The sequence below is a fragment of the Leucoraja erinacea genome, chromosome 22 (assembly GCF_028641065.1).
Source record: "Leucoraja erinacea ecotype New England chromosome 22, Leri_hhj_1, whole genome shotgun sequence".
NCBI classification, from domain to species: Eukaryota; Metazoa; Chordata; class Chondrichthyes; order Rajiformes; family Rajidae; genus Leucoraja; species Leucoraja erinaceus.
The window spans coordinates 31,354,230-31,379,379 of record NC_073398.1 but is presented as its reverse complement, the minus strand read 5'-3'; the positions used below and the strand labels follow the sequence as shown (position 1 = coordinate 31,379,379).

Here is a 25,150-nt window from a genome sequence, read left to right as displayed (position 1 = left end):
TGCTTTCAGACAACCGGTGCTTTTTTGGTACAAACTGGGTTCAGTCTGGGCTCTGATTCATTTGGCACAATGGCTGCACCAATTTACAGCAAAGGGCTGTTTGGATAGCGCCATCTGGCCTGATGCGCCACAGTCCAGAGCAGCAGATGTTGGTTAGAAAATATTTTTTGTGCGATCTTAAAAATACTAGGATTGAGTCTGGACATAATTCCTACAAGAGTAATAATTTTAAAACAACATTGAACGTTAAAGAAAGCACTTGAATTTTTGCAGACTTTTATATCGTTAGGACTACACAGCTGAAACACTTGCAGTATTGTTACAGTTGTGGGAAATGTGACCTGCCAGTTTTCAAGATTATACAAGCAGCAGTGAGTTCATGATCAGATTTTCAGTCACAGGTTGAATACCGATTTTCCAGCACCATCAGTTCCAGAACCTTTGTGGATTATCTGCTTTTCCAAGCCAACAGAAGACGCGTCATAATGAAACGACAATGAAACGACCTTTGGCCCGCTAATGATACCCCTCCCATTTCTCTAAAGCACCATTGAGAGCCAGGAACTTAAAAAAAATATATATATAAAATGTAAACTTAATGTGAATGGATTGACCTCCCCGGTACCCATCATCTCCCCGGCCGTTTAGAGCCTCTGCTTCTGATTCCACTCCTGCCTTGCAAGGTCCATCGGCGAGCCCCTCTCACCTGCTGCTGTGTCTTGCTGTCCCCCCCTCCCTGGAGCCGCCGACGTACTCCACCTTGGAGGTGATGGCAGGTATAGAGGGGAGGGAGCACCACGGTGACTGAGCCTAGTTTTAAAGTGAAACGACACACAGCTCTGGAGTAACTTAACCAATTGAATCAGTCTGAGGAAAGGTCCCGATGATTTGGGGAGAGACAAAATGTCTCCTAGCTTATTAAACGAAGCAAGGATGGAATTGTGCAGGTTCTGACCTTCATTTCTAATCTGCGCTGGCTATTAGAGTGGCAATGAGTCGGAAGACTACTAAACTTGCACAATTAATTAAAAAGAGATGGAGGGAGAATAGCAATTTTAATAATTAGAGGCTAGCCAATTCTAAGGGGCATTATAAACTTTAGAATTAAGGATGAGTCAAGTTGAATAATTTGACAATCTTTTTTGAGGTAATGTGGAGAGCCAATATTGCCCCCCGCCATGGGCTGGTCAAAAAACAGTCCATGGTTTCCAAGGAAGTGGGGAATTTGAATCTTAAACTCAATTGGTTAATGGAATCAAAGAGCAACCGTGTCAGTATTTTGTGTCTCGAAGGCTTTCTTTTGTCATTCTACAAAATTTGGTATTCAATCCCTTGCTGCTTTAAGTATTTATTAGACAAACTTAGGAGTTATGATGGAGAATTGCACAAACGGGTCCACCAATGATTGGTTGGTTCCAGAGCCTTTCTGAATTATTTGTTTTGCTGGACCATAAGAAGGCATGGCCTCGGTGAGGAGTGGAAAGGGACCGGAATGGTCTGACTACCCTGCCCACCGGTTAGTCGGCCGCTGAAGTCGGCAATTGGAATGGATCTGCTGGCTCTGGCCGGGCTGGAGGTCCCGAGCCCCGGCCGCAGGGGGCCAATTCGACCCGCCGATCAGTGCAGAAGGTGGAGATTTGGTGCTGGGCGACACATTTTCAGGGGGACTTCCGGGAGGGAGGGATTTTGAGTGCGTTCTCGTCATTTTGTCTGGATTAAAGGCGGTGGTGGACCACCAGTTGCTGGGAAATTGGTGGTAGACCTGTGATATAAAAGTTGGCTTTGTGGTTGTAAAGCAGAGAGGTTTAGAAAGGGTGTACATTGATGGAGTGACCAATTTGACAGTGAAGTGATGATGGAATTCAGTCCCAAGTAGTGTGAAGTGATGCATTTGGGAAGGTACAGCAAGGCAAGATCATGTGCATTAATAGTTAGATAATGAATACTCTAGAGAATGCATGTTCACAGATCCATCAAAGTAGCAGCACCAATCTGTAGGGTGGTTAAAAAGGCACACAAGCGGTTTTGATTTATTAGCTGAGGCATGGAATGTGAGCAACGAGGTTATGTTGGAACTGAAATTGCCCTTGGTTAGACCACAGATTGGTTTCTGTGCATTTTTTTGGTCACTACACTGCAGGAGAGATGTGGTTTCATTAGAGAGGTCGTACAAGTAGTTTCATCGGACTGGAAACTCTAACTATGAGCAAGAAACTTTATATAAACTGGAGGAGGATGCTTTGAAACAGAGTAGCCCGCAGAAAAGTTTCATGTGCATATATAACAATTATGAAAGGCCTGGACGAGGGAAATCGGAAGGATCTAATTCTCTTAGTAGATTAAAAGATGGGCAATGGATTAAAGGTATTTGGCAGAAAGGTTAGAGGGAAATTGAGGATGTTTTGTGAACTGAGAGTGATAGTCAAGTCAAGTTTATTTGTCACATACACATACGAGATGTGCAATGAAATGAAAGTGGCAATGCTCGCGGACTTTTGTGCAAAAAACAAACAACCAAACAAATTATAAACACAATCATAACACACATATTCTTTTACATAATAAATAATGGAAGGAAAAACGTTCAGTAGAGTTAGTCCCTGGTGAGATAGGCGTTTGTTTACAGTCCGAATGGCCTCTGGGAAGAAACTCCTTCTCAACCTCTCCATTCTCACCGCATGGCAACGGAGGCGTTTGCCTGACCGTAGCAGCTGGAACAGTCCGTTGCAGGGGTGGAAGGGGTCTCCCATGATTTTATTTGCTCTGGAGTTGCACCTTCTGTTGTATAGTTCCTGCAGGGGAGGCGAGTGAAGTTCCCATAGTGCGTTCGGCCGAACGCACTACTCTCTGCAGAGTCTTCTTGTCCTTGGCAGAGCAATTCCCAAACCAGATGGTAATATTTCCGGACAAGATGCTTTCCACCGCCGCTGCGTAGAAGCACTGGAGGATCCTCGGAGACACTCTGAATTTCCTCAATTGCCTGAGGTGGTAAAGGCGCTGCCTTGCCTTACTCACGAGTGCTGAGGCGTGTGATGCCCATGTCATATCCTCGGAGATGTGGACTCCAAGATATTTAAAACAGTTCACCCTATCCACAGGATCCCCATTTATCCTCAATGGAGTGTACGTCCTCGGATGATGTGCCCTCCTAAAGTCCATGATCAGCTCCTTCGTTTTTTTGATGTTCAAGAGGAGGCTGTTATCCTGGCACCAGAGTGCTAGATCAGCCACCTCCTCCCGGTAGGCCTTCTCGTCGTTGTCTGAGATCAGGCCCACCACCACAGGATAGGGGGTCTGGAACTCGATACGGAAGGGTGGTTGGGGATACAAGCTGTGTTACATTTACATTTAAGAATTACATTTAACAGCCTATCTTCTGACACCTCTTTACGTGCAAATCCAAGTCTTAAAATGTGATATTAAGCCAGATAGTTGTTTTTCAATGGGTACACATGCACACAATAAACAAACATTGTTTTCCTGTTCTTTGGCAACCTGCTTGCTTTCAATTAAGATGGCAGTGAATTTTCTTTCCTTCCCAGAGTGCTGTAAACAAGGTCACTGTCTTCTGTTTTAGCAGTTAATGAAAATGGTTTCTGCACCTTCAATTGGATTTGAGATCCTATTTATTTGCACAGTTTTTGTTTGGGATATATTTATTATGTTGAATAAAGTTCTTTTTTTTTGTTAAATTAAAAAATCAGCGTGGTGAATTTCAAGCGCTGACGGAAGACCATCAATTATTTGAAAGACAATCTTGGTCTGCCTGAAATTTGTCAGCCTTCCAGCAAGATGTCCATCAGGGAATGTTGCCGACTGGCCCATTCCAGACTGCAGGAGTACATGCTGCGGGCATTGAAGCATGGTGCGGCAAATGTGAAAGCTCTGTCGGAGAGGACCACTTTCTAGGGTCCTTCCGCTGCTGGAATATTGAGGGGCAGAGTCCTGTGGGTCACCCCTCAAATAAGGGAAAGAATATATCACTGCAGGGGGCCACAGAAGTGGCAAGGATGGTCTTTTTTTTTTTAAGATGGATGTAAACACAATGAAAATGTAGGAAGAGTATTTGCAAATTCAGTGTATCTATTTTTTAAATTTGAAATAAAGTTCATTTTTGAATTAACCCCCCCCCCCCATCTATGTTGTATAATGCTCTTGCTCTGATTCCAAAGGTGGTTGATTTGTCCAATTAGATGAACCATTGGGGGGTTGTACCCAGTAAGTTGCTAATGTATATCCCTTAATTGATATGCCAAAAACTGACCTGGTCATTATCGCAGTGATGTTTCGGGGAGTTACTTGTGTGTAAATTGATTAGCATTTTTTTTTCTACATACAAGTTCCCAAGAGGTTTTAATTGGATCCACTGTGTTTTCGCTAACCAAAGATTGTGTAAAATATAATTTCAAGGTTTTTTTGTGCATTCCAATGTTGGTTTCTTAAATTAAAATTGACTTTTTTTTTTGTTTTTTAATTCCACATGGCTGGTTGTTGTGTGAAATGAATAAATTGACCACACTTGTGTATAATTTAGTTTTGGGAGATGATTTGAGCCTGGAGATTTACCTTGTAGCTGCTTACAATTCCCTGATCTGTGCTTGAATTGTGCTGTGAGACAAATTTGAGCATTTATTCTTTGGCATTAAGATTTTCTGTGCAGAGACCGATGGGTATAAAAAGGTACAAATCTAGTCCATTGTTGCTGTGTGAATTTAAGCCAGCTCGAATGCTAGGGGTCGTATTATTATTATTCTATTGTGTATTTGAATCATTGGAGTAAAAAAAACAACCCAGGGGTACAATTATCTATTCTTCACTGTAATTTGTTTAATGGTCAAATGGTATTTTATTGACACGTGTACTTAAGTACAATGAATTTTTTTTGTCTACAGTTCCATGACAATCCTATACTTTAGGCACAATCAATCTGAGTACATGAGTATAAGAAAATAGACCACACTGAGTCCGTACACAAAAGTCGCCATGTTTTAGGCGCCATCTCGTATCCTTCAAGTCCAAGTTTTAAAAAAATGTTAGAGTCTCAACTTGGCCATAAAGGCCCATTGTCCTGGCTCATTATATCTGAAGAGCAGATTGAACATTGGGCACGAAAATGAATTATGTGGCTATACATTTCCCAGATTAGCCGTGGGAATAAAAGAAGACCCCAGTGTTGGAAAAGATCATACCATTATTGGTTCTGGGATCATGAAAGTATACTTCTCTCTGAAGCTATATCTATTTTTTTCAAATATAAGTAGAGAATGTATGATTTAGCTTGAGATCTAATTCTATGTTCAAGCCAAATTTATCATTTGTTGTATTGAGATGCAAGGCTATAGCATTGTGTTGAATATTGAGGATATGCAAGGTTTGCGTCTCATCATTTCCAACAAGGTGAAATCAGGGGGCAGCTCACCAACAGCGAAGCATCACTCCCAGATGAGCTCAATGCGTCCCATGCCTGCTTTGTTTGGAATTCTGTTGTGCCTTCCCAGCCCCCCATAGCCCCGGATGGTATTACACTCTCAGTCACAGAGGCTGACGTCAGAAGGTCCAACAGGAGGGTGAACCCTCAAAGCGACCGGACCTGATGGTATACCTGGTCGTGTTCTTAACATTTGTGCAGACCAACTGGCTGGAGTTTTTGTCGACATCTTAATGCACCCACTACTGAGGTCTGAGGTTCCCACCTGCTTTAAAAGGGCATCACACTCAATAAGAGTAAGGTGACGTGCCTCAATGACTACCGACTGGTGGCACTAACATCCCTGGTGATGAAATGTTTTGAGAGGTTTGGTTATGGTGCATATCAACTCCTACCTCAACAAGAACCTCAACAATTTGCCTACCGCCTCAACAGGTCAACGGAGGACGCAATATCACTGGCTCTTCACTCTGCACTGGACCACTTGGACAATAAAAACCCATATGTCAGGCTGTGTAGGAAGAAAATGCAGATGCTGGTTTACACCAAAGATAGACAAAAAAATGCTGGAGTAACTCAGCAGTACAGTCTTGACCTGAAACATCACCCATTTCTTCTATCCAGAGATGCTGCCTATCGTGATGATGAGTTACTCCAGCATTTTTGTGTCTACACACGCTAGGCTGTTGTTCATAGCTCACCCTTTACATATCTCTGAAGATCTGTCCTGGACCCAGCACATGGATGCAATCATAAAGAAAGCCCATCAACACCTCTACTTCCTTAGAGGATTGAGGAGATTTATTATGTCAACGAATACTCTGCAGGTGTACAGTAGGCAGCATATAGACTGGTTGCATCACAACATGGTTCGGCAACTCGAACGTCCAGGAACGAAAAAGATTATAAAAATTGGTGAACGTTGCCCAGTCCATCACGCGTACATCCACAACATCGAAGGGATCTACAAGCGTCACTGCCTCAAAAAGGCAGCCAGCATCATTGGAGACCTACACCACCATGGCCACACTAGTTTCACACCTGCCATCGGGAAGAAGGTATTAGCCTGAAAACTAACGTCCAGATTCAGGAGCAGCAGCTTCCGTGCAGCTGTCAAGCTATTAAGCAATGCAATCTCTCAAATAAGCTCCAAGCTACTTAGACTTGGACCATCACTTTTTACTTTGCACTAATACTGTTTATGTATTTGTCTGTTTTTCTATGTTTACATATTTGTTATGCTGCTGCAAGTAAGAATTTAATTGTTCTGTTTTGGCCATACAATAAAACACTCTTGACTAGTATCTCTTTAGTAACTGGTTAAGTTGCAATAAGCTGTATTTTCCCTATGCACCTTTGGAGATTGATGTGGTTGTGCGAGAGACAATTACAATAATTTCTAACAGTTGGTTGTTCAGTGTCCCATTCAACTGTAAAGCCATGTTTGCCACTAAGAGGCTGCATGGTTATATAAAATGTTTACTTCTGTCTCATGCTGGGAGGACATGGAAGTGCTCCTTGCTTGCTTTTAACGCTGTGGAATTGATTGCTCCTTTGAAGAAAAACAAATATGCTATATCGTCCAAATGTAAAAGAGCCTTGACACAGCATTAGCGTTTTTCTCTCTCTGTGGATATTGTCTGATCTGATTATTTCCAGCAATTTTTTTTTTTAAATACTAAGTGCTCAGACATGTCTATCAGCGGGGCACATGGCATGTATTTCAGAAATTAATCAGTTTCAATTTTTGTGCAGCTTTTGATATTTTTCTCTGAAAATGTACTTTGACTTTCTTGGAAATGGATTTGTCAACCCTGCACAAAACATAATGACGTGGATCCTGGTTCCATCTGAGCAAAAAAAAAAAAAAAAGTTGCCTTCTAGTTTGTTCTGTTATCTCTCGAGTTATTTGTTCCCCCAAAATAAACTTTATTCTGAATAAAATATATGCAATCTCCTCGGACATTCTCAGCGTCGAAACACACATTAGTGTCATACTTGGCAGTGTTCCACCTATCTTTAAACGATACAACATACCTTTGCACACTCATGAGGCCCCCTGGGGTGATATCCCCTCCCTCGTTTGAGTGGTGTCCCCACTGGACTCTGCCCCTGTCAGAACTGGGCAACTGTTGGACTCGCCTTTCACTCAGGTACTGAAGTAGAAATGCATTGTCCGTGCTTCTGACTTTCTGATGAGGTTTCATCGTTTTATTTACATCTCCAAATACTTGTTCCTTCAGGACAATTTGATAAGGAACTTTTTTAGTCTTGGGTGAGACATGTCCTTTTTGCATCCCTTCTATACCCCCTGTAGTGTTTTATTTTCACTCTGCATTGTCCAGTAGAGCTCCAGGCCTGTTGTATTTTTGCTGTTTTTCATTTTGTGTGAGCTGAACTTCCCATTGCACAGGAAGCATTTTGACACTGTTAACTCACAGTAAAATAACCTCATCAATTCTATGTGTAGGAAGGAACTGCAGATGCTGGTTTACACCAAGGACAGACACAAATTGCTGGAGTAACTCAGTGGGTCAGGCAGCATCATTGGAGAGAATGAATGGGTGACATTTTGGGTTGAGACACTTCTTCACAGGATGAGAGTCGAATTGAGGCTGCTCAACAATTCTATTCCTCTTTGCCTTAATTCCCTGTGTCCTTTGCACTTTTTCTCTCCTATGTTTATCAACTCCCCGTTGCTTCTCTCACCGCTCATCTACATTAAGTAGCTACTTAACCTGCCAGCACATCTTTAGATATGGCAGTAAATCAGCGCACTAGTGGAAAGCAGCAAAGTCGCAGGAAGAACGTGCAATCCCCACAGTGACATCCCTCAAGATCAGAATCAAACCGGGTACTTGGAGCTGTTTGGCAGCACAGCTAACTGCTGTGACCACCTTGTTGCCTTGTCATTGTATCCTTCGCTATATTTCATATTCATAATAATAATCATAATAATAGTATATTAGCCAAGTATGTTTTGCAATATACGAGGAATTTGATTTGCCATACAGTCATACCAATAAAAAAGGAACAGAACACACAAAATACATTTTAACATAAACATCCCCCACAGTGACTCCTCCTACCACTTGGTATTTTAGTTCAATCTGTTTAAATATCTGTTGGAATTAATAACTGCATTTCATTTATAATTGCATCATTGTTGACCTGGATTTGAGGGGGATTTATACTTTGAAGTTCCCAGTTGCTTGGTGCTGGAGAATCCTCAACCAGAGCAGAAACAACTTGAAATGACATTGGTTTAACATTTTATTCAAAATGGGTTGTGCTCTTAATTGCAGTTCTTGTTGATGCAACTGAAATGTGTGCATTCAAATAATTGAAAGTGAGCGAGTGGTGTCTGTGTGGAATTTGCACATTCTCTCTGACTGCTTGTTTCAACTGATGCTCTGATTTACTCCCACATCCAATGATGTGTCGGTGTCAAATGTCCTTGAGTTTCTTTATGTAGCTTCGTTGAGGGAGAAATGTGCATCAAGGCAAATAATTCATAGTGCTCAATGGAAAATGAATTGAACTCTCACCACTGTCCTTGTATCGCATTAAATAAAAAATAGGCGTTGTCTTCAGCATACCAAAATTACTGAACACCTTCCTTTTTGCCCGTAAATTCACTGTCGGCAAAACATCTGAAGATTGTCACAAGATGCTGGAGTAACTTTCTCAGAAGGGTTTCGGCCCGAAACATCACCTATTCCTTTTCTCCAGAGATGCTGCCTGACCCGCTGAGTTACTCAAGCATTTTGTGTCCATCTTCGGTATAGATCAACATCTGCAGTTCCTTCCCACGCAGTTAAATAACTGAGTTCTTGCTGCATCTTCTAGAATCTCACCTGAAACTGCACCAGAAGAATTTGTAGTTGAAACTTTTTGTTTGGTTAAATGACATGTTTGTCGTATTGGAATTTGAAAAATGTTTTAAAGCAGTTCATTTTATTCTTGCATGTTACTGCTCTACAATCTTTTCCCATCAAGTCAAGTGAGCTTTATGTCATACATCTTGAAATAGAACAATGAAATTATTGCTACAGCGCAACAGGTTGTAATCATAGTACTCAATAGGTAATATAATAAACAAAAATATATTTTTTAAAAACAAGAAAAAAATATAGTGTATAAACCAAAGAAAGCAGCCCAAAGTAGTGTGGCCCAGACAGTTAGTAGTTTGGAGTTTAGTTGGAGTTCGTAGTGATCAATAGCCTGATGGTTGTTGGGAAGAAACGGTTCCTGAACCTGGATGCTACAGTTTTCAGACTCCTCTGCCTTCTTCCTGATGCAGGAGTGAAGTGAGAGCGTGGCCGGGTTGGTGTAGGCCTCTGATGCTGGCTACCTCTTTGAGAAAATACATCTTATAGATCCCTTTGATGGTGGGATAGTCAGTACCCATGATGGACTGGGCAGCGTTCATTGCTTTTTGTCATGTGGGATGACAGATGGCACAATGGGCTAAGTGTTCGGCTGGCGACCGGAAGGTAGCCGGTTCGAATCCCGCTTGGAGTGCATACTGTCGTTGTGTCCCTGGGGCAAGACACTTCACCCACCTTTGCCTCTGTGTAAATGTAATGTAATTATGTGAAGCACTTTGGGGTCAATGCAAGTTGACTAAAAATGTGCTATATAAATAAGATTATTATAAATAAGATTATTATTATCGCCTTTGTTCCTGGGTGTTCAAGTTGCCAAACCAGGCTGTGATGCAACTAGTCAATATGTTCTCTACCGTACATCTGTAGAAGTTCAAGAGACTATTTGTCGACATAACAAATCCAACACTTAACCTTTCAATTAGAGCAGTATCTAATGCAGTGCAGCTTTTATGCAGCACTTCACTGAATACGGAGGCTAACTTTTATGAAATTGGACCTTGAAATTGAACACTAAAGCAAGGTTGTAAACAGTGCAATGCTAACACTGAGTTATAATAAATCAAGCTGTTGCACGATCGTGTAGACTTCTTCAGAAAACGCTCATGGCTTTATCTTAAATCATGTGTTCAAAATTGTGTGGCAGTAGAATTGGGTAACTTCATCTTGCACTCTCATATTGTGGTGGTTTGATTTCTTATATGGAAGCAGCTTGTTTGATAGATAATGATATCATGTCATATGCAGGTGTCTTCTGTCAAACATGAATTTTGATTGTGCCCAACATTGCAGGACCACAGTTTATCGAATGGAAGGAGCCTAATTGGACTCTTGAATCCACTCGAGCTCCATGCAAGAGCAAAGCAGTTTGTCCTGTTCCCCATCATTTTATGGAATAAATACAAAAATTGAATGAGAAGATTGAGCAAAGCAGAGGAATAGGAGTCGGACTAGCTGGGTTGATCTTGCAAATAGCCGTCATACATTGAGTAGTTCAGTGGTGAGATTCCATACAATAGTCTTTAATTGGGTGTAGATTCTGCTCGAGTACTTGTCCAGCTTCCATTTGATTAACGCACTGACTCTATTTCCACTACTATTCCTGACAGTGCATTATGACTCAAACCAGCTTTGTCTTCAGCCGATGGAAATAGGTTCATTCTATCTGCTGTCTTGACCTTTTGTGATTTTTAACATTTCTATAAGGTTTCTTCTCAACCTCCTCTGTTCCAAGAAGAAAAATACTATCTTCGCCAATCATGCATGCATGGCCCTTCTTTCTGCAGTCGTTCTGCTAAGAGAACAGTGAGCACGGCCCAGTCTGTCATCAGCTTGTCATTTCCTTCTATTCCAATCCCATCTTCCTGGTGTGTTGCATCAGGAAGGCTGGAAGTATCATCAAAGATGCTTGCCACCTTGGCTTTTCCAAGTTCTCTCTCCCACCTTTTGGGAGAAGGTACAGGAGCGAGAAAGCTTGGACACCCAGAATGAATTAGGGCAGAAAGTGCTGGAGTAAATCGCCGGGTCAAGCAGTATCCCAGGAGAACGTGGATTGGCGACATATCGGGTCAGAACCCTTCTTCAGACCCTAGACTCTACCCCAAAGCTATCGGGCTCCTGAACCAAATATCTCTTTCACACTCTCTTCCTGGAGGGGCTGCCATGTACTCTTAACTCTACATTATTTGTTTATTCCTCTTTGGCACTTTAGCTTTTTATTGCACTACCTCAGATTGCCTAAAATCTTTGCACCATTTTGCTATTTGCCGTTTATTGTTGCATTTATCATTACCACGTATACTGTTTACTCTGAGCCTCTGCAATAAGAAATTTTGCTGCACCTGCAATAAACTAATCTGAATTAGAAATTAAATCTCCAATGCACTTCCGAGCCGTTGCATCATTCCTCAAAGGCGGTGCGTAGAATGAGACACGATAACTCAGTTGTGGCTGAACAGATGTTTTATAAAGGCTCTAGGCTTCATTACTCTTGCACTTTATGCCATTAATTGTGAAGTCCAGGGTCCATATGCTTTTCTTTACCAACCTGCCTCATCACTTTGTGATTTATTTATTTGTACCCTCCAATCTCTTCTTCTCCTGTACCCTTTTGATTTGTGCCCTGAAGTTAATATTGTTTCTTACCATTGAAATACAACACTTATGCAGTTTTGCCATTAAATGTTATTTGCTTACCAGTTTTTTGTATTCTATTGAAGAATTATATTCCCTTGGTTTGTCATTAGAATTGCTCCTCCATTTATACTCAAGAAACCTTTTGTTCTGTCTATAAAATTCTGTCATCATAATATGTGCTGGGAAATTAGTATGTGATTTTTGTCCTACATTCTTAGTCACAAGATGGTTTTCTGTTGCCCCCCCCCCCCCCCCCCCCCACCTCTCACCCACACCCAAAACCAATACTACCACTTCTGCATTTATGAAAGGATTACAAATCAGCTTGAAATGGAGGCCATCCATTATGCAGTATACACAATAGAAACATAGAAACATAGAAATTAGGTGCAGGAGTAGGCCATTCGGCCCTTCGAGCCTGCACCGCCATTCAATATGATCATGGCTGATCATCCAACTCAGTATCCCGTACCTGCCTTCTCTCCATACACCCTGATCCCCTTAGCCCCAAGGGCCACATCTAACTCCCTCTTAAATATAGCCAATGAACTGGCCTCAACTACCCTCTGTGTCAGAGAGTTCCAGAGATTCACCACTCTCTGCGTGAAAAAAAAAGTTATTCTCAACTCGGTTTTAAAGGATTTCCCCTTTATCCTTAAGCTGTGACCCCTTGTCCTGGACTTCCCTAACATCGGGAACAATCTTCCTGCATCTAGCCTGTCCACCCCTTAAGAATTTTGTAAGTTTCTATAAGATCCCCTCTCAATCTTCTAAATTCTAGAGAGTATAAACCAAGTCTATCCAGTCTTTCTTCATGAGACAGTCCTGACATCCCAGGAATCAGTCTGGTGAACCGTCTCTGCACTCCCTCTATGGCAATAATGTCCTTCCTCAGATTTGGAGACCAAAATGGAGACCAATGGGCACATGTGCGCCCATTTTCATGTTTGTGTTACAAAACGACATTTTGTAATTATCCACTGTAACTTGTTTTCCTTCCAGAGTGGTCCAAGTGCTCGATCTTGCCACAAGATGTGTATTGACACAACTCGGAGACAGATATATACACTAGGGCGTTATTTGGATTCTTCTGTGAGGAATAGCAAGTCTCTGAAGAGTGACTTCTATCGCTATGATATAGATACCAATGAATGGTCATTGTTAAGTGAAGACACAGCAAATGATGGTGGACCAAAGTTGGTGTTTGATCATCAGGTAAGATGCACTTGTCCCCCGAAACTCTGGTCTTGAGCAACTGTTACCCAATTTCTGTAACGTGTTTGTCCAAGGGCCTTTTCTACTTTAAATTTTCTTGCAAAAGTATCGTCAAATGCATATAAATTGAAAACAAACAAGTAATATTTGCTGTTTCTGATCAAAAACGTATGGTTGCTGTAGTTCAAAATGGCAATTTTCATTTCTGTACTCCTTAAAATCTTAAACTGATGTTGTGGCGTTCCTTCTGCATAGGCAGGTTAAAACAATGTACAGTTTCCCCTGTTTTGATTCCCATTTGATATTTTTTTATTGCCATAAAGCTAACTTCAAAATAAATTTATTTCTCTTAGATGTGTATGGATTCTGAAAAGCACATGATTTACACATTTGGTGGAAGGATATTAACCTGCAATGGAAATGTTGACGACACTCGAGCTAACGAACCACAGTTCAGTGGACTCTTTGCTTATCATTGTCTCTCTAACACTTGGAAGCTACTTCGAGAAGACTCTTGCAATGCTGGACCTGAAGATGTGCAGTCTCGGATTGGGCACTGCATGCTCTTCCATACTGTGAGTATTTGAATGTTCTGTTAAGTTTGTATAGTGTTTCATTACAAGGGGTATGGAGTGCTATTATCTTGACGAATGTTATTGAGTATGTGCACTTACATTTAAACATTCTCTTAATATCTGAAATAACTACTTGGTTCTCAATAGCTTTATCTTGCCAATTAGTAATTAGCAGTATCGCTGACAGTGATGGCCCATGAATGCATTTGTTTTTAGTGGATAACTATTTTCCAGGTATCATCCATGTAGCTATGGAAGTAAAATCTATTTGAAATGATGCATGACAGAGCTAGGGAGAGTAGCTCAATCTGAGTGAGAGAGGTACGAGAAGGCTATGGAATAATTATCAGTATTGAAAATGAAGTGGTTCAGTGGTTCAAAGGTGGTTTTATTGTCATATGTGCGACGTGCAAAAGCACAGTGAAATTATTTTCCTACAAGCAGACCAGTAGAGTATTGCTATACCCGAGCACATCACCGATTAGCAAGAGTTCAGGAATAGTCTATGATCCCGCATGTAAATGTGGAGTCTTTTTATGTTCCTTGGTACCATCATCCCCAAGGTCCTGAAATGGGGGGGCACCATCGAATGATTACCAAAGTTGTTAAAACCCCCTTCGGCTAGAAAAGTTGAGGTTGGTTGAAAATCTATGGAACTAGTGTTTAATTTTCAAACATTGCCTATGTAAATAGGGACAAGCTGATATGAACCTTGCATTGTAGTAATATTGTACACAGATCAGAGACCAGCTGCAATATAAATAAATTATTTAATAACTACTGAGAATTGGCAAATTGTTTGACCTGCCCAACAGAAATGTATAGGTCTGATGCAGAGAATTTTAGTGAAATCTTCAAAAGGAATTTTGACATTCTGTTTTCAGATCATTGGAAATTATTATGTAACTTCACAAATAATTCCAAGCTGGTGCCAAAATTATTCCCCAACTATATCTTGTGCATGCACTAAAATCCGTCATCCAGTACCACGGAGGGTTTTGAAGACTTAAGGTATACAAGGCAGTGATAATAGATTTAACAAAATCAAAGAATATGTGGTTTTGCAGGGATGTGATGATGCAGAGAAGTTTTGTTTTAATTTTGCATATGTGGCAGAAGGCTTTACTGGAAGATTGAATATTTGTTACTAACAAACGGGAATAAACAGCTTGCTTCAGTCCATTGTTATGGAAATGTATTTGTAACGTAATGTCGGTAATTGGCAACTGCACCTTATTGCGCAAGGGTAATCTATGGAATGAATACGGGTTTTTGAGGCTGCTTGACATAGCTGTAGGATATCATCGTTAGAGGTCACGGTTTGGCATCCTTGACCCAATCAACTGGTTCATCACGTTCATTTCCCTTTATCTCAGAGGGGATAAAACATGTAATTATACATTTTTTTCTCTCAAGAGGTAACATTATTATCGCAAAACTAATGTGATAAACTCCAGTCCAACTTCCCAATCCTCAGTGCTATCAGTATAATTACAACAGGATCTAGATGAACTGGAGGAGTGGGCCAAGGAATAACAGATGGAATTTAATTTGTCCAAGTGCAAGGTGTTGCATTTTGGTAAGTTAAACCGGGGCAGGACTTGCACAGTAAACGGTAAGACTCTGGACAGCGTTGTACAACAGAGACGCCTAGAGGTGCAGGGACTTTGTTGCCTGAAAGTAACGGCATGGGTGGATAAGGTGGTGAAGAAGGCGACTGGCATGCTTGCCTTCATGGTCAGAGCACAGGAGTTGGGATGTCACATTGCAACTGTACTAGTTGTCAGTGAAACCTCACGGAGCACTGACAATGATTCTGGTTGCCCAGTTACAGGGTCAAGTCAAGTTTATTTGTCACATACGCATACGAGATGTGCAGTGAAATGAGAAGTGGTAATGCTTGTGGATTGTGCATATAAAAAAAAAAAACCCAGAATGGATCAGAATCAGTAATTACACATTTGTGGGAGAAAAAAGAAGAAGAAGAAAAACAGCAATTTTAAAAAGACACCACACAACAGTAAATTGGTACAGTAAAGTTAGGCCCTGGTGAGATAGGAGTTTACAGTCCTAATGGCCTCTGTGAAGAAACTCCTTCTCATCCTCTCTGTTTTCACAGCATGGCAACGGAGGCGTTTGCCTGACCGTAGCAGCTGGAACAGTCTGTTGCTGGGGTGGAAGGGGTCCCCCATGATCTTGTTGGAGGATGTCATTCAGCTGCAAAGGGTATTGAAACATTTCATAAGGATGCTACTAGAACTGGAGGTTTGAGTTATTGGGGCGAGCAGATAAACTGGGACTTTTTCCCTTGAGCCTTGGAGGTTGAGGGTGGAGGTACAGGTTTATAAAACCATGAGGGACATGGATAAGTTGAATGATCAGAATATTTTTCCCAGGATAGGGGAGTCTAAATTTGAAGAGCATGGAATAGAGGTTAGAAAAGAAAGATATAATAGAAACCTGAAGGCCAGCATTTTCTGGTGGTTATATGGAACAAACTGCCAGAGGAAGCTGTGGAGGAGGGTACAATTACAATGTTTAAAATACATTTGAACAGATACATGGTATAGAAGAGGCTTGGCGGGATACTGACCTAATGCAGGCAAATGGGACTAGCTCGGATGGATATCTTGGTAGGCATGGTTGTTGGGCCGATGGACCTGTTTCTGTGCTGAGTAAATCTATGACTATAATTAACTTTGCTTATTGACTTGTTGGAAGGCATCTCTGCTAAGAAACCTGTTTGAACCAGCTCCGTCACCGTCAGAGAGATTATGAAACATGTTCTCCAGTGAATTACTTTTGTCCTAATCACTCTGCCGCTGCTCTTGACCAATTCTGGTTAGTGATGTGGTGGGATGCATGTCATGTCACCTAGTGTACAGCTGAATCGATGCCTGTGATTAACTGCGGCATTTCAGTCCATCTGTTATGGCGGCAGGATCAGGTACCTAATGCTGCAAATGGCTGAACTTGCTGTTGTTCAGCTTCAGACTCTGCTCTGCTACATATAATCCTGACTTGGATGTATATTTGCCTTGCTGAGCTAAAATCCAGGAATTCATGACTTCTCGCCATGGAGAATATAAGCAGCCCAAATACTTAAAAAGAGAGAGTAGTGCCACCTTAAGGCAGTGGTGTGCCTCAGCGCATACCCTAGGAGAATTCTATTAATATATTTTTTGAGCAGACCATTTGATGTCTTGAAATGAAAGGAAACAGCGAGGAAAAGGTAGGGATTTTGACAGGCATGTACCAGAAAATTGCCCTAGGAGAGGGCAAGATTTGAAGTGCAGATGTACAATTCTCCAGTATTTTAGCTTTATTTTCTTTCGAGAGAAGATCATTTCAGTGTACATCTGTGTCCCATCAATCTGTCTTTTGATCTGTGCTATAATGGGCGTCCAAACAGTGATTAGAACTTGGCCTGAGAATTTTGAATATTGAAGAACGTTACCAAGATGGGAATTTCAACTTCAACACTGTGCACCTGTTCTAATTGATCTTGTTTTTATAAAAGAAAATTCAATTTTCTGTTTCAGAAAAATCGGTGCCTTTATGTTTTTGGTGGGCAGAGGTCAAAAACGTATTTGAATGATTTCTTCAGTTACGATGTGGACCACGACCACATGGAAATAATATCAGACGGGACAAAGAAGGACTCTGGTATGGGTAAGACATAGGTCTGCATTCCCCACATGCCATATAACCGTGGGTTGCCGATGATAATAAACTGAGAAAGAGAAGAACTTACTTATTATATATTGCCTTTAACAATATTCCAAAGCTTTTTGCAATATAGCCAATTGTAAGAAATGCGCCTTCCAATTTATTTACTTCAAGTTCCCACAAAGTGTTAAGTCATGGCAGATTTGTTTTTGTAATGTGGGTTGATGGATACACACACACACACACACACACACACACACACACACACACACACACACACACACACACACACACACACACACACACACACACACACACACACACACACACACACACACACACACACACACCATCTGAACGATGTCATGGGAATTACACTTGCTCTTCAGATGATTGCAGTTGAACAGCTCATTGGAAATTTTGCACCTTTGACAATGCAGTTCTTCTTAATTGTGAGACTCTTTCGCTCAAATTGTTGGAGTGTGTCTTGAATCCAGAGCCATCTGGCTCAGAGGTAAGAATAATATCTAGAAATGCAATTCAGTCTGATTTAATAAACCACGGGCCAGGTCGTCGATGATTGGTACAATGTGGAAGTTTGGCCTTCAACCATGAAAGAAGATGGAAGACTAATCCTTTCTCCAGTAATTGCCAATGCAATTACTTTGATTGAACTCATTGCTGCTCAATCAGATTTTCTTTGTCATATTGAGGATGCAGAAGGTCAGAGAGAAAAGCAGCAACGCCAACTTTCCTGTTCTAGTTGTGATCAACTTTATTAAACTTCAGGTTTTAGAGCCGAGGCAATTGCATGCAGTGAACTCAACTTTGCCTTAATACTAGTTTGAGCAGCATGGTGTTCACCAAATTCATTTTAACCTTCAGTCTCTTGAATAATGAATTGCTGACTATATGGCACTGGGAGTGCTTCTGGACTTTCCCAGGAAGCGAGATTGTTAAAACTATCTCATGTGAAAGTACTTTTAAAGATGAATTTGATATTGGCTTATTATTCTCATTTGTACTGAGATTGTGGAAAAAGCTCAACTGAAGAGAGACATATTGTGTATTTTGCTTTTACCCAGTCTTCATTATGGTTTAGAAACATAGAAACATAGAAAATAGATGCAGGAGTAGGCCATTCGGCCCTTGGAGCCTGCACCGCCATTCGATATGATCATGGCTGATCATCCAACTCGGTATCCCATCCCTGCCTTCTCTCCATACCCCCTGATCCCTTTAGCCACAAGGGCCACATCTAACTCCCTCTTAAATATAGCCAATGAACTGGCCTCAACTACCTTCTGTGGCAGAGAATTCCACAGATTCACCACTTTCTCATCTCGGTCTTAAAAGACTTCCCACTTATCCTTAAACTGTGACCCCTAGTTCTGGTTTAAGGCTTGAGTGCTGATTATAGTGCAAGACCACATGGTTAGACAAGGAATGGTCTTTTGACAACTTTGATTGCCCCTGCAACTATTATAGCCCTGACATTTACAATTTCTAACACTTCTTTCAGAATGTAGATTCCTCAGAAATTGTAGCATAAGTTAGACTCCTGGATTTCTTTTGATCTATCCCATTTTTTTAACACTTCAACCTTGTTAGCTTAGCTGGCAACTTGAGGCTGGATGTGAGCTGATAATGGGAGTGTAAAGTATAGGTCCATGTACTACGTGTGACATAAAGCACTCGAGTTAGGTTATTGTTGAAACTGTCAAAACACTTCCTTTATTATTCTGTGGAGGAAAGAACTGCACGTATTAAAGTAAGTCCAAGGGCCCTGATCAGAAACCTCACCTATCCACATTCTCCAGAGATGCTGCCTGACCTGCTGAGTTACCCTCGCACTTTGTGTCTTTTTTTTTGTAAACCAGCATCTGCAGTTCCTTGTTTCTCCAAGTCTGACTTTTGCTGTGCTTGAACCTGCTACATTAAGAATTAAAATATTATTTACATTCCTAATTCTAGGAATTGTATTGCCCCGGTCATCCCTTCTTCTTCCTGATCCTGTTGGGCAAAAGCTTGAATGCACACACCAGCAGACTCGGGGACAGCTTCTTCCCCTCTGCTAAATGGCTTTGGAATGGTCCTTCCGTACGCTAAGATACTGTCCGATTCACCTCAACCACATTGCGGATATTGGAACTGGTGCGCTGCTATGCCGAGAACTATATTCTGTATCTTCCTCTTTGCTCTACCTATTGTACTTGAGTTTGACTTGATTGTATGCATGTATCGAATTATCTGATCTGTTTGGATAGCATGCAAAACAAAGCTTGTCACTGCACCTTGGTACACATGACAATAATAAGCCTAAAACTAATAGTAATTTGTTGGTTATACGTTAATTATTTTGGCTATCAACATCCTAGTTTGTGTTCATTTTAAAAAGTTTGTACCTTGCATATGTATTTCTGGCATATGGAAATATGATCCTGCCAATGATCCTTATGTAGAATTGTAGTTACAAATAAGCCAGACTGAAAGGAGTGGTAGCAATTTTGGTATTGTTAATAGATGTCGTCTTGCAGGGCAGATGTTCTTCTGGCAAAGATCACTTTCAAAGATTGTATGTTTACAATAACTCGAGTCACAAATCGAAATCTTTTGCTCAATTCAAAGATTCTGATTTTGTGTAGCAGTTTTATCACAGCCGAGTCCCAAAGCACTTTGCGTGCAGTGAATTGCTTTGAAGTGCAGTACCCTGTTGTGACACACAAAACCATATGCCACCCTGCACACAATTCCGTTGTGCAACAATGTTAAAAAAAATCAACCCTTTTCTTCATATTGTGTATATAAGAGACTGCAGATTCTGGAATCTGGAGCATAAACCAAATTGCTGGAGGATTGAGTGGTCCAGCAGCAACATTTTGGGTCAGGACCCTGCATCGAGCCAGGGACATTCCGATGCAGATTCCTGACCCAAAATGCCGTCTATTCTTTTCTTTCCACAAATACTGCCTGACTCATCAAGTTCATCCTGCTGTTTGTTTTTTTTGTCTTTCCTTTGGGTTTTGGCTGAGTGCTGTATAATGAGCTTCATCAGACGTAATCACTATTCTGTGGGATTTGTTTACATTTGGGTGGGTCTATGGAATGAGCTGCCAGAGGAGGTAGTTTAGGCAAGTACTATAACATTTAAAAGACATTTTCACAGGTTCATGGATAGGAAAGGTTTCAGGGGATATGGACCAAATATGGGCAGGTGGGACTGGTATAGATGGGGCAAGTTGGGCCGAAAGGCCTGTTTCCGTGTTGTATAACTCTATGACACTTGTTAAAGCACATTGTGATTCATTGGTTGCACATGATCAATATCCCTCCATTCCCTGCATATTTATTCTAAAACCTTTTTAAATACAACTATCATATCTGCTTCCACCAACATCACCGGCGTCACGTTCCAGGTGCATACGACTATGTTTAAAAAAAATAGTCCTGCACATCTCCTTCATCGTCCCCCTCCTTCCTGAACCACACTGACTGTCCCTGTTAAGTCTATTTCAAGTTTATCTAAGTCCTTTCCCGATGCTAATAAATCCTATCCATGAGATTCTTCGCTAATAATTTTCCTACTCCTGATGTAAAGCTCACTGGCCTATAATTTCCCAATTTGTCTTATGATGTGGATTTCTCAGCAATGGGATAATCAACTGCAATTTCGGTGACGATTTGATGGAACACCTTGCGTTTCTTGGATCCTTTGCAGATGCCTGTCTCTTCAAATCTGAATTCTGCTCTGGCCCCTCTGCTTTCAGCTTCCAGCACTGATTCAGTGAAGCATGAGGCAGGCTTGAAACATCTTCCAACATAAAGACAGAAGTGTGAGTGCGCTGTTCATCATGTAGCATGTGTGTGAGGGCGGAAACATTCAACATCTTGGGTTGATAACTTTTCCTCAGCACCTTGTCTTCTGACTAGGCACATTAAAACCTTTCTAAGTCAGAGTTGAATTCATCATTTCAAATAGGCAGTTAATCCAGCCTTAAATTTCATGATTCCAGCATTATATATCTTTCTTTCTCTTGGTAGAATATTTTTCATATCCTAACCACCTCTCAGAGTACAGCCGGATCTGCTGAATGAAGATGAATATACCAACAAAGTGGCTTGAAATTTCATTTTATACAAAGGATTATGAAACCTCTTTGGTGTTTTTGACAGTTTTTGTTTTGTTACTTCACTGCATGTTCAAGTTTAATGTGTAAATATTGTAAGCCTCTGGTATGCAGAATGTATTTGAGCAATATTAAGCACATATGCCCATTGATGTTGGTTAGGATATAAATGCTGGTTTTGAATAGAAATGGCAGTCTGATTGGAAAAGCAATCAGAATTAGACAATAGGTGCAGGACTAGGCCTTTCGAGCCAGCACCACCATTCACTGCGATCATGGCTGTTCATCCACAATCCGAAAGTACCACATTCCTGCCTTCTCCCCTGACCTATCTTTAAGAGTTCTATTTAACTATCCCTTGAAAGCATCCAGAGAATTGGCCTCTACTGCTGGCAGAGATTTCCACAGATTCACTACTCTCTGGGTGAAAAAGTTTTTCTTCATCTCTGTTCTAAATGGCCTACCGCTTATTCTTAAACTGTGGCCCCTGGTTCTGGACTCCCCCAACATCGGGAACAAGTTTCCTGCCTCTAACGTGTACAATCCCTTAATAATCTTGTATATTTCAATAAGACTCCTCTCATCCTTCTAAATTCCAGAGTTCCATTCTATCCACATATGATAGTCCCACCATCCCAGGAATTAACCTTGTGAACGTACGCTGCACTCCCTCAATAGCAAGAATTTCCTTCCTCAAGTTTGGAGATCAAAACTGCACACAATACTCTAGGTGTGGGCTCACTAGGGCCCTATACAACTGTTGAGAGGGACAACCAGAGCAGATGGCGTGAGAGAGACAACTGTTTCTTTTCTATTTTTGTTTGTCTTCATCTCCCACTCCCGACAACTCTTAACCCACCAACTCTATATTTCATCAAAATGTCACCTGTGAAAATACGAGGTATAATTTAGATCTTGGATCAATATTCAGGTTGCCCGCAGGATCTTGTTGCTTTTGCAGTGTCATTGCACCGTTTGTTCTCACAGGCGGATATAACATGAAGCTGATAAGTATTATCTATCCTTTGACATGTTAAAATATGTTTGTGCTCATGATTCGGTTGGTGAAAGTAAAACATTATATCTTAGGCATACATTATTAACTGGCATTGAATTAATCACCAGATTAATATTGTAGATTTAAGTATCCGTACAAAACTAACGCTCATTTTGTAATCATCTTTTAGCCCCAGCATCCCACCACAGTACCTCCCCGTGCCTCCATCCACCCCTCTGCCCCCTCTCATCCCAACCTTCACCATGTCATGTTTGCACTATCCCCCCCCCCCCCCCCCCCCCCCCCCCCCCCCCCCCCCCCCCCCCCCCCCAGACCTCCCTCAGACCTCCCTCTTTCGGATTTAGATCAATCGACCTTAACTGAGACCGCACCTTTTTTTAATTAAAAAAAACGTTTGAAGAAGGGTCTCGACCCGAAACGTAGTTAGTTTGTTTGTTTATACTATTCTTATAACAAATGTAAAGCACTTTGGCCAACGAGAGTTGTTTTTTAAATGTGCTATATAAATAAATGCTACTTGACTTGACTATTCATGTTCTAGAGAGATGCTGCCTGACTCTCTGAGTTACTCCAGAGCACTCTATGTCCTTGTGTGCAAACCAGCACCTGCAGTTCCTTGTTTCCTCGTTTTACAATTGGTGGCATTTTGTAACCTTTTAAAATAATTGTATTTTAAAATATTGTTTAAAAAAAATAAAAAATAAAAATTGTTTCCTGAGTGGTTGTGCTCCTTAGTTCCAATGACAGGTTTCACGCAGAGGGCTACAATCGACCCGGAGCTGAATGAGATTCATGTCCTGTCAGGCCTCAGTAAAGACAAGGATAAGCGGGACGAGAATGTTCGCAATTCCTTTTGGATTTATGACATTGCCCGAAACAGCTGGTAAGAAAAGCCGTACCTGACCACACATAATAAATGCTCTAGTCATTGGTGAATCGTGATAGCTTTATTGTTTGATATGCAAGGGGAATATTTTTGTTCACAGCACTTGTATTCCGGAAACCTGCAGTAATTATAAGTACACATGTACGTTGTCATTCCAACCAAGTCATTTTTGAGTCGGGGGAGGTGGGTTAAAATATGCTTGTACATTTTTGATTTATTAGTTTCAATATGTCCACTTCTCTTTTCTTAATCAAAAAAACCCTCTTCTTTGCAATATCTCAAGTTTGGTAGTCTCTGGATTGTGTGTGGATAGGGTAATAGCCTTTATTGATCTCAGAATTTGCCTAATTGGAAATATTTTGTCTGAATCACTGTCTTAGCTTCCATTTGTTTTGTATCATCTTTTGGCAGTGGCATTGATAATTTTCTGAAATGCAAGCTGATAAGTTGAAATATTTGAATTTATAATTCCAGAATAGATGTATAGTACTATGGTATAGGCACCTAGCGTTTTGCACATGTTTGATTATGTATTTTAAAAATAATGAGCTTATTCATTTAATACCAAGGCCATATTTTTTGAATAACACAAATTTACACCTAGCAGCATAGTTGCCTCTATGTTTAATTTATACATTTTTGAATAAAGCGCTGCTTTTCAAGAAATAATCTCCATGTAAAACATGAGGTGGCTGTATTACAGTTTTGCTGGCAGAATTGGTATTTTGAGATGACTTGGCCTTTTATACCCTATTTATTGAAGGGCAAGAAGAAAGCAGAGACTGTATAGAGTACCAGTTATAGTTTGCAAGTCATAGTCATGGAATGATACATTGTGGAAACAGACTCTTCAACCCAACTTGCCCACACCGACCAACATGTCCCAGCTACACTACCCCACCTGCTTGTGTTTGGTCCTTATCCCTCCAAACCTGTCCTATCCACGTATCTGTCAAATTGCTTCATAAATGTTGGGATAGTCTCAACTACTCCTCTGGCAGCTTGTTCCATACACCCACCACCCATTGTGTGAAAAAGTTACCCCTCAGATTCCTGATAAATCTTTTCCCCTTCACCTTAAACCTATATATTCTCTGGTCCTTAATTCACCTACTCTGGGCATGAGACTCTGATCATCTATGTGATCTATTCCTCTCATGATTTTTTACACCTCAATAGGATCACCCCTCATCCTCCTTTGCTCCAGGGAATACATTCCCAGCCTACCCAACCTCTCCATATACTCAGACCCTCTATCCCTGGTGATCTTTGTAAATCTTCTCTGTACCCTTTCCAGATGACAACATCTTTCCAAACAACACGGGGCTCGGAACTGAACACAATACTCTAAATGCAGCCTCACCAACGTCTTATACAACCGCAACATGACCTTCCAATCATTCATGTTGCACCTATTCTCATAGAAGTGTCACACATCTGTGTTTTACCTTCCTTGGAGTATAGAAATAAGATTAAGTCTGAAGTATTCCAAATTATTTTTGTTGTTGGCCAGGTGTGGGAATATTCAGACTTCACTTGCTGAGTTAGTGGGGATGTTAAACTACCTCACTGAGTTGCAAGCTCCTGTGAAAAGAGCAGTTTAGCTTTCCTGATCCATTTGCTGATTGTGGATAATGAGTTGGCAGTGCAAGCTTCAAACCTGTTTTGCCGCAGTCTTTACTGATTACTCTGACCTTGACAGTGGAGG

General features: G+C 41.0%; 1 protein-coding gene across 1 annotated transcript in view; it reads left to right on the top strand.

The window, feature by feature from the left end:
• The window catches only part of mkln1 (muskelin 1, intracellular mediator containing kelch motifs), an 89,245-nt gene that overhangs the window by 53,402 nt on the left and 10,693 nt on the right, over positions 1 to 25,150 (top strand). Inside the window, 4 exon segments of the mRNA XM_055653393.1 lie at positions 12,955 to 13,167; positions 13,521 to 13,742; positions 17,285 to 17,414; positions 23,292 to 23,439. Coding sequence (XP_055509368.1) covers positions 12,955 to 13,167; positions 13,521 to 13,742; positions 17,285 to 17,414; positions 23,292 to 23,439 — 713 coding nt within the window.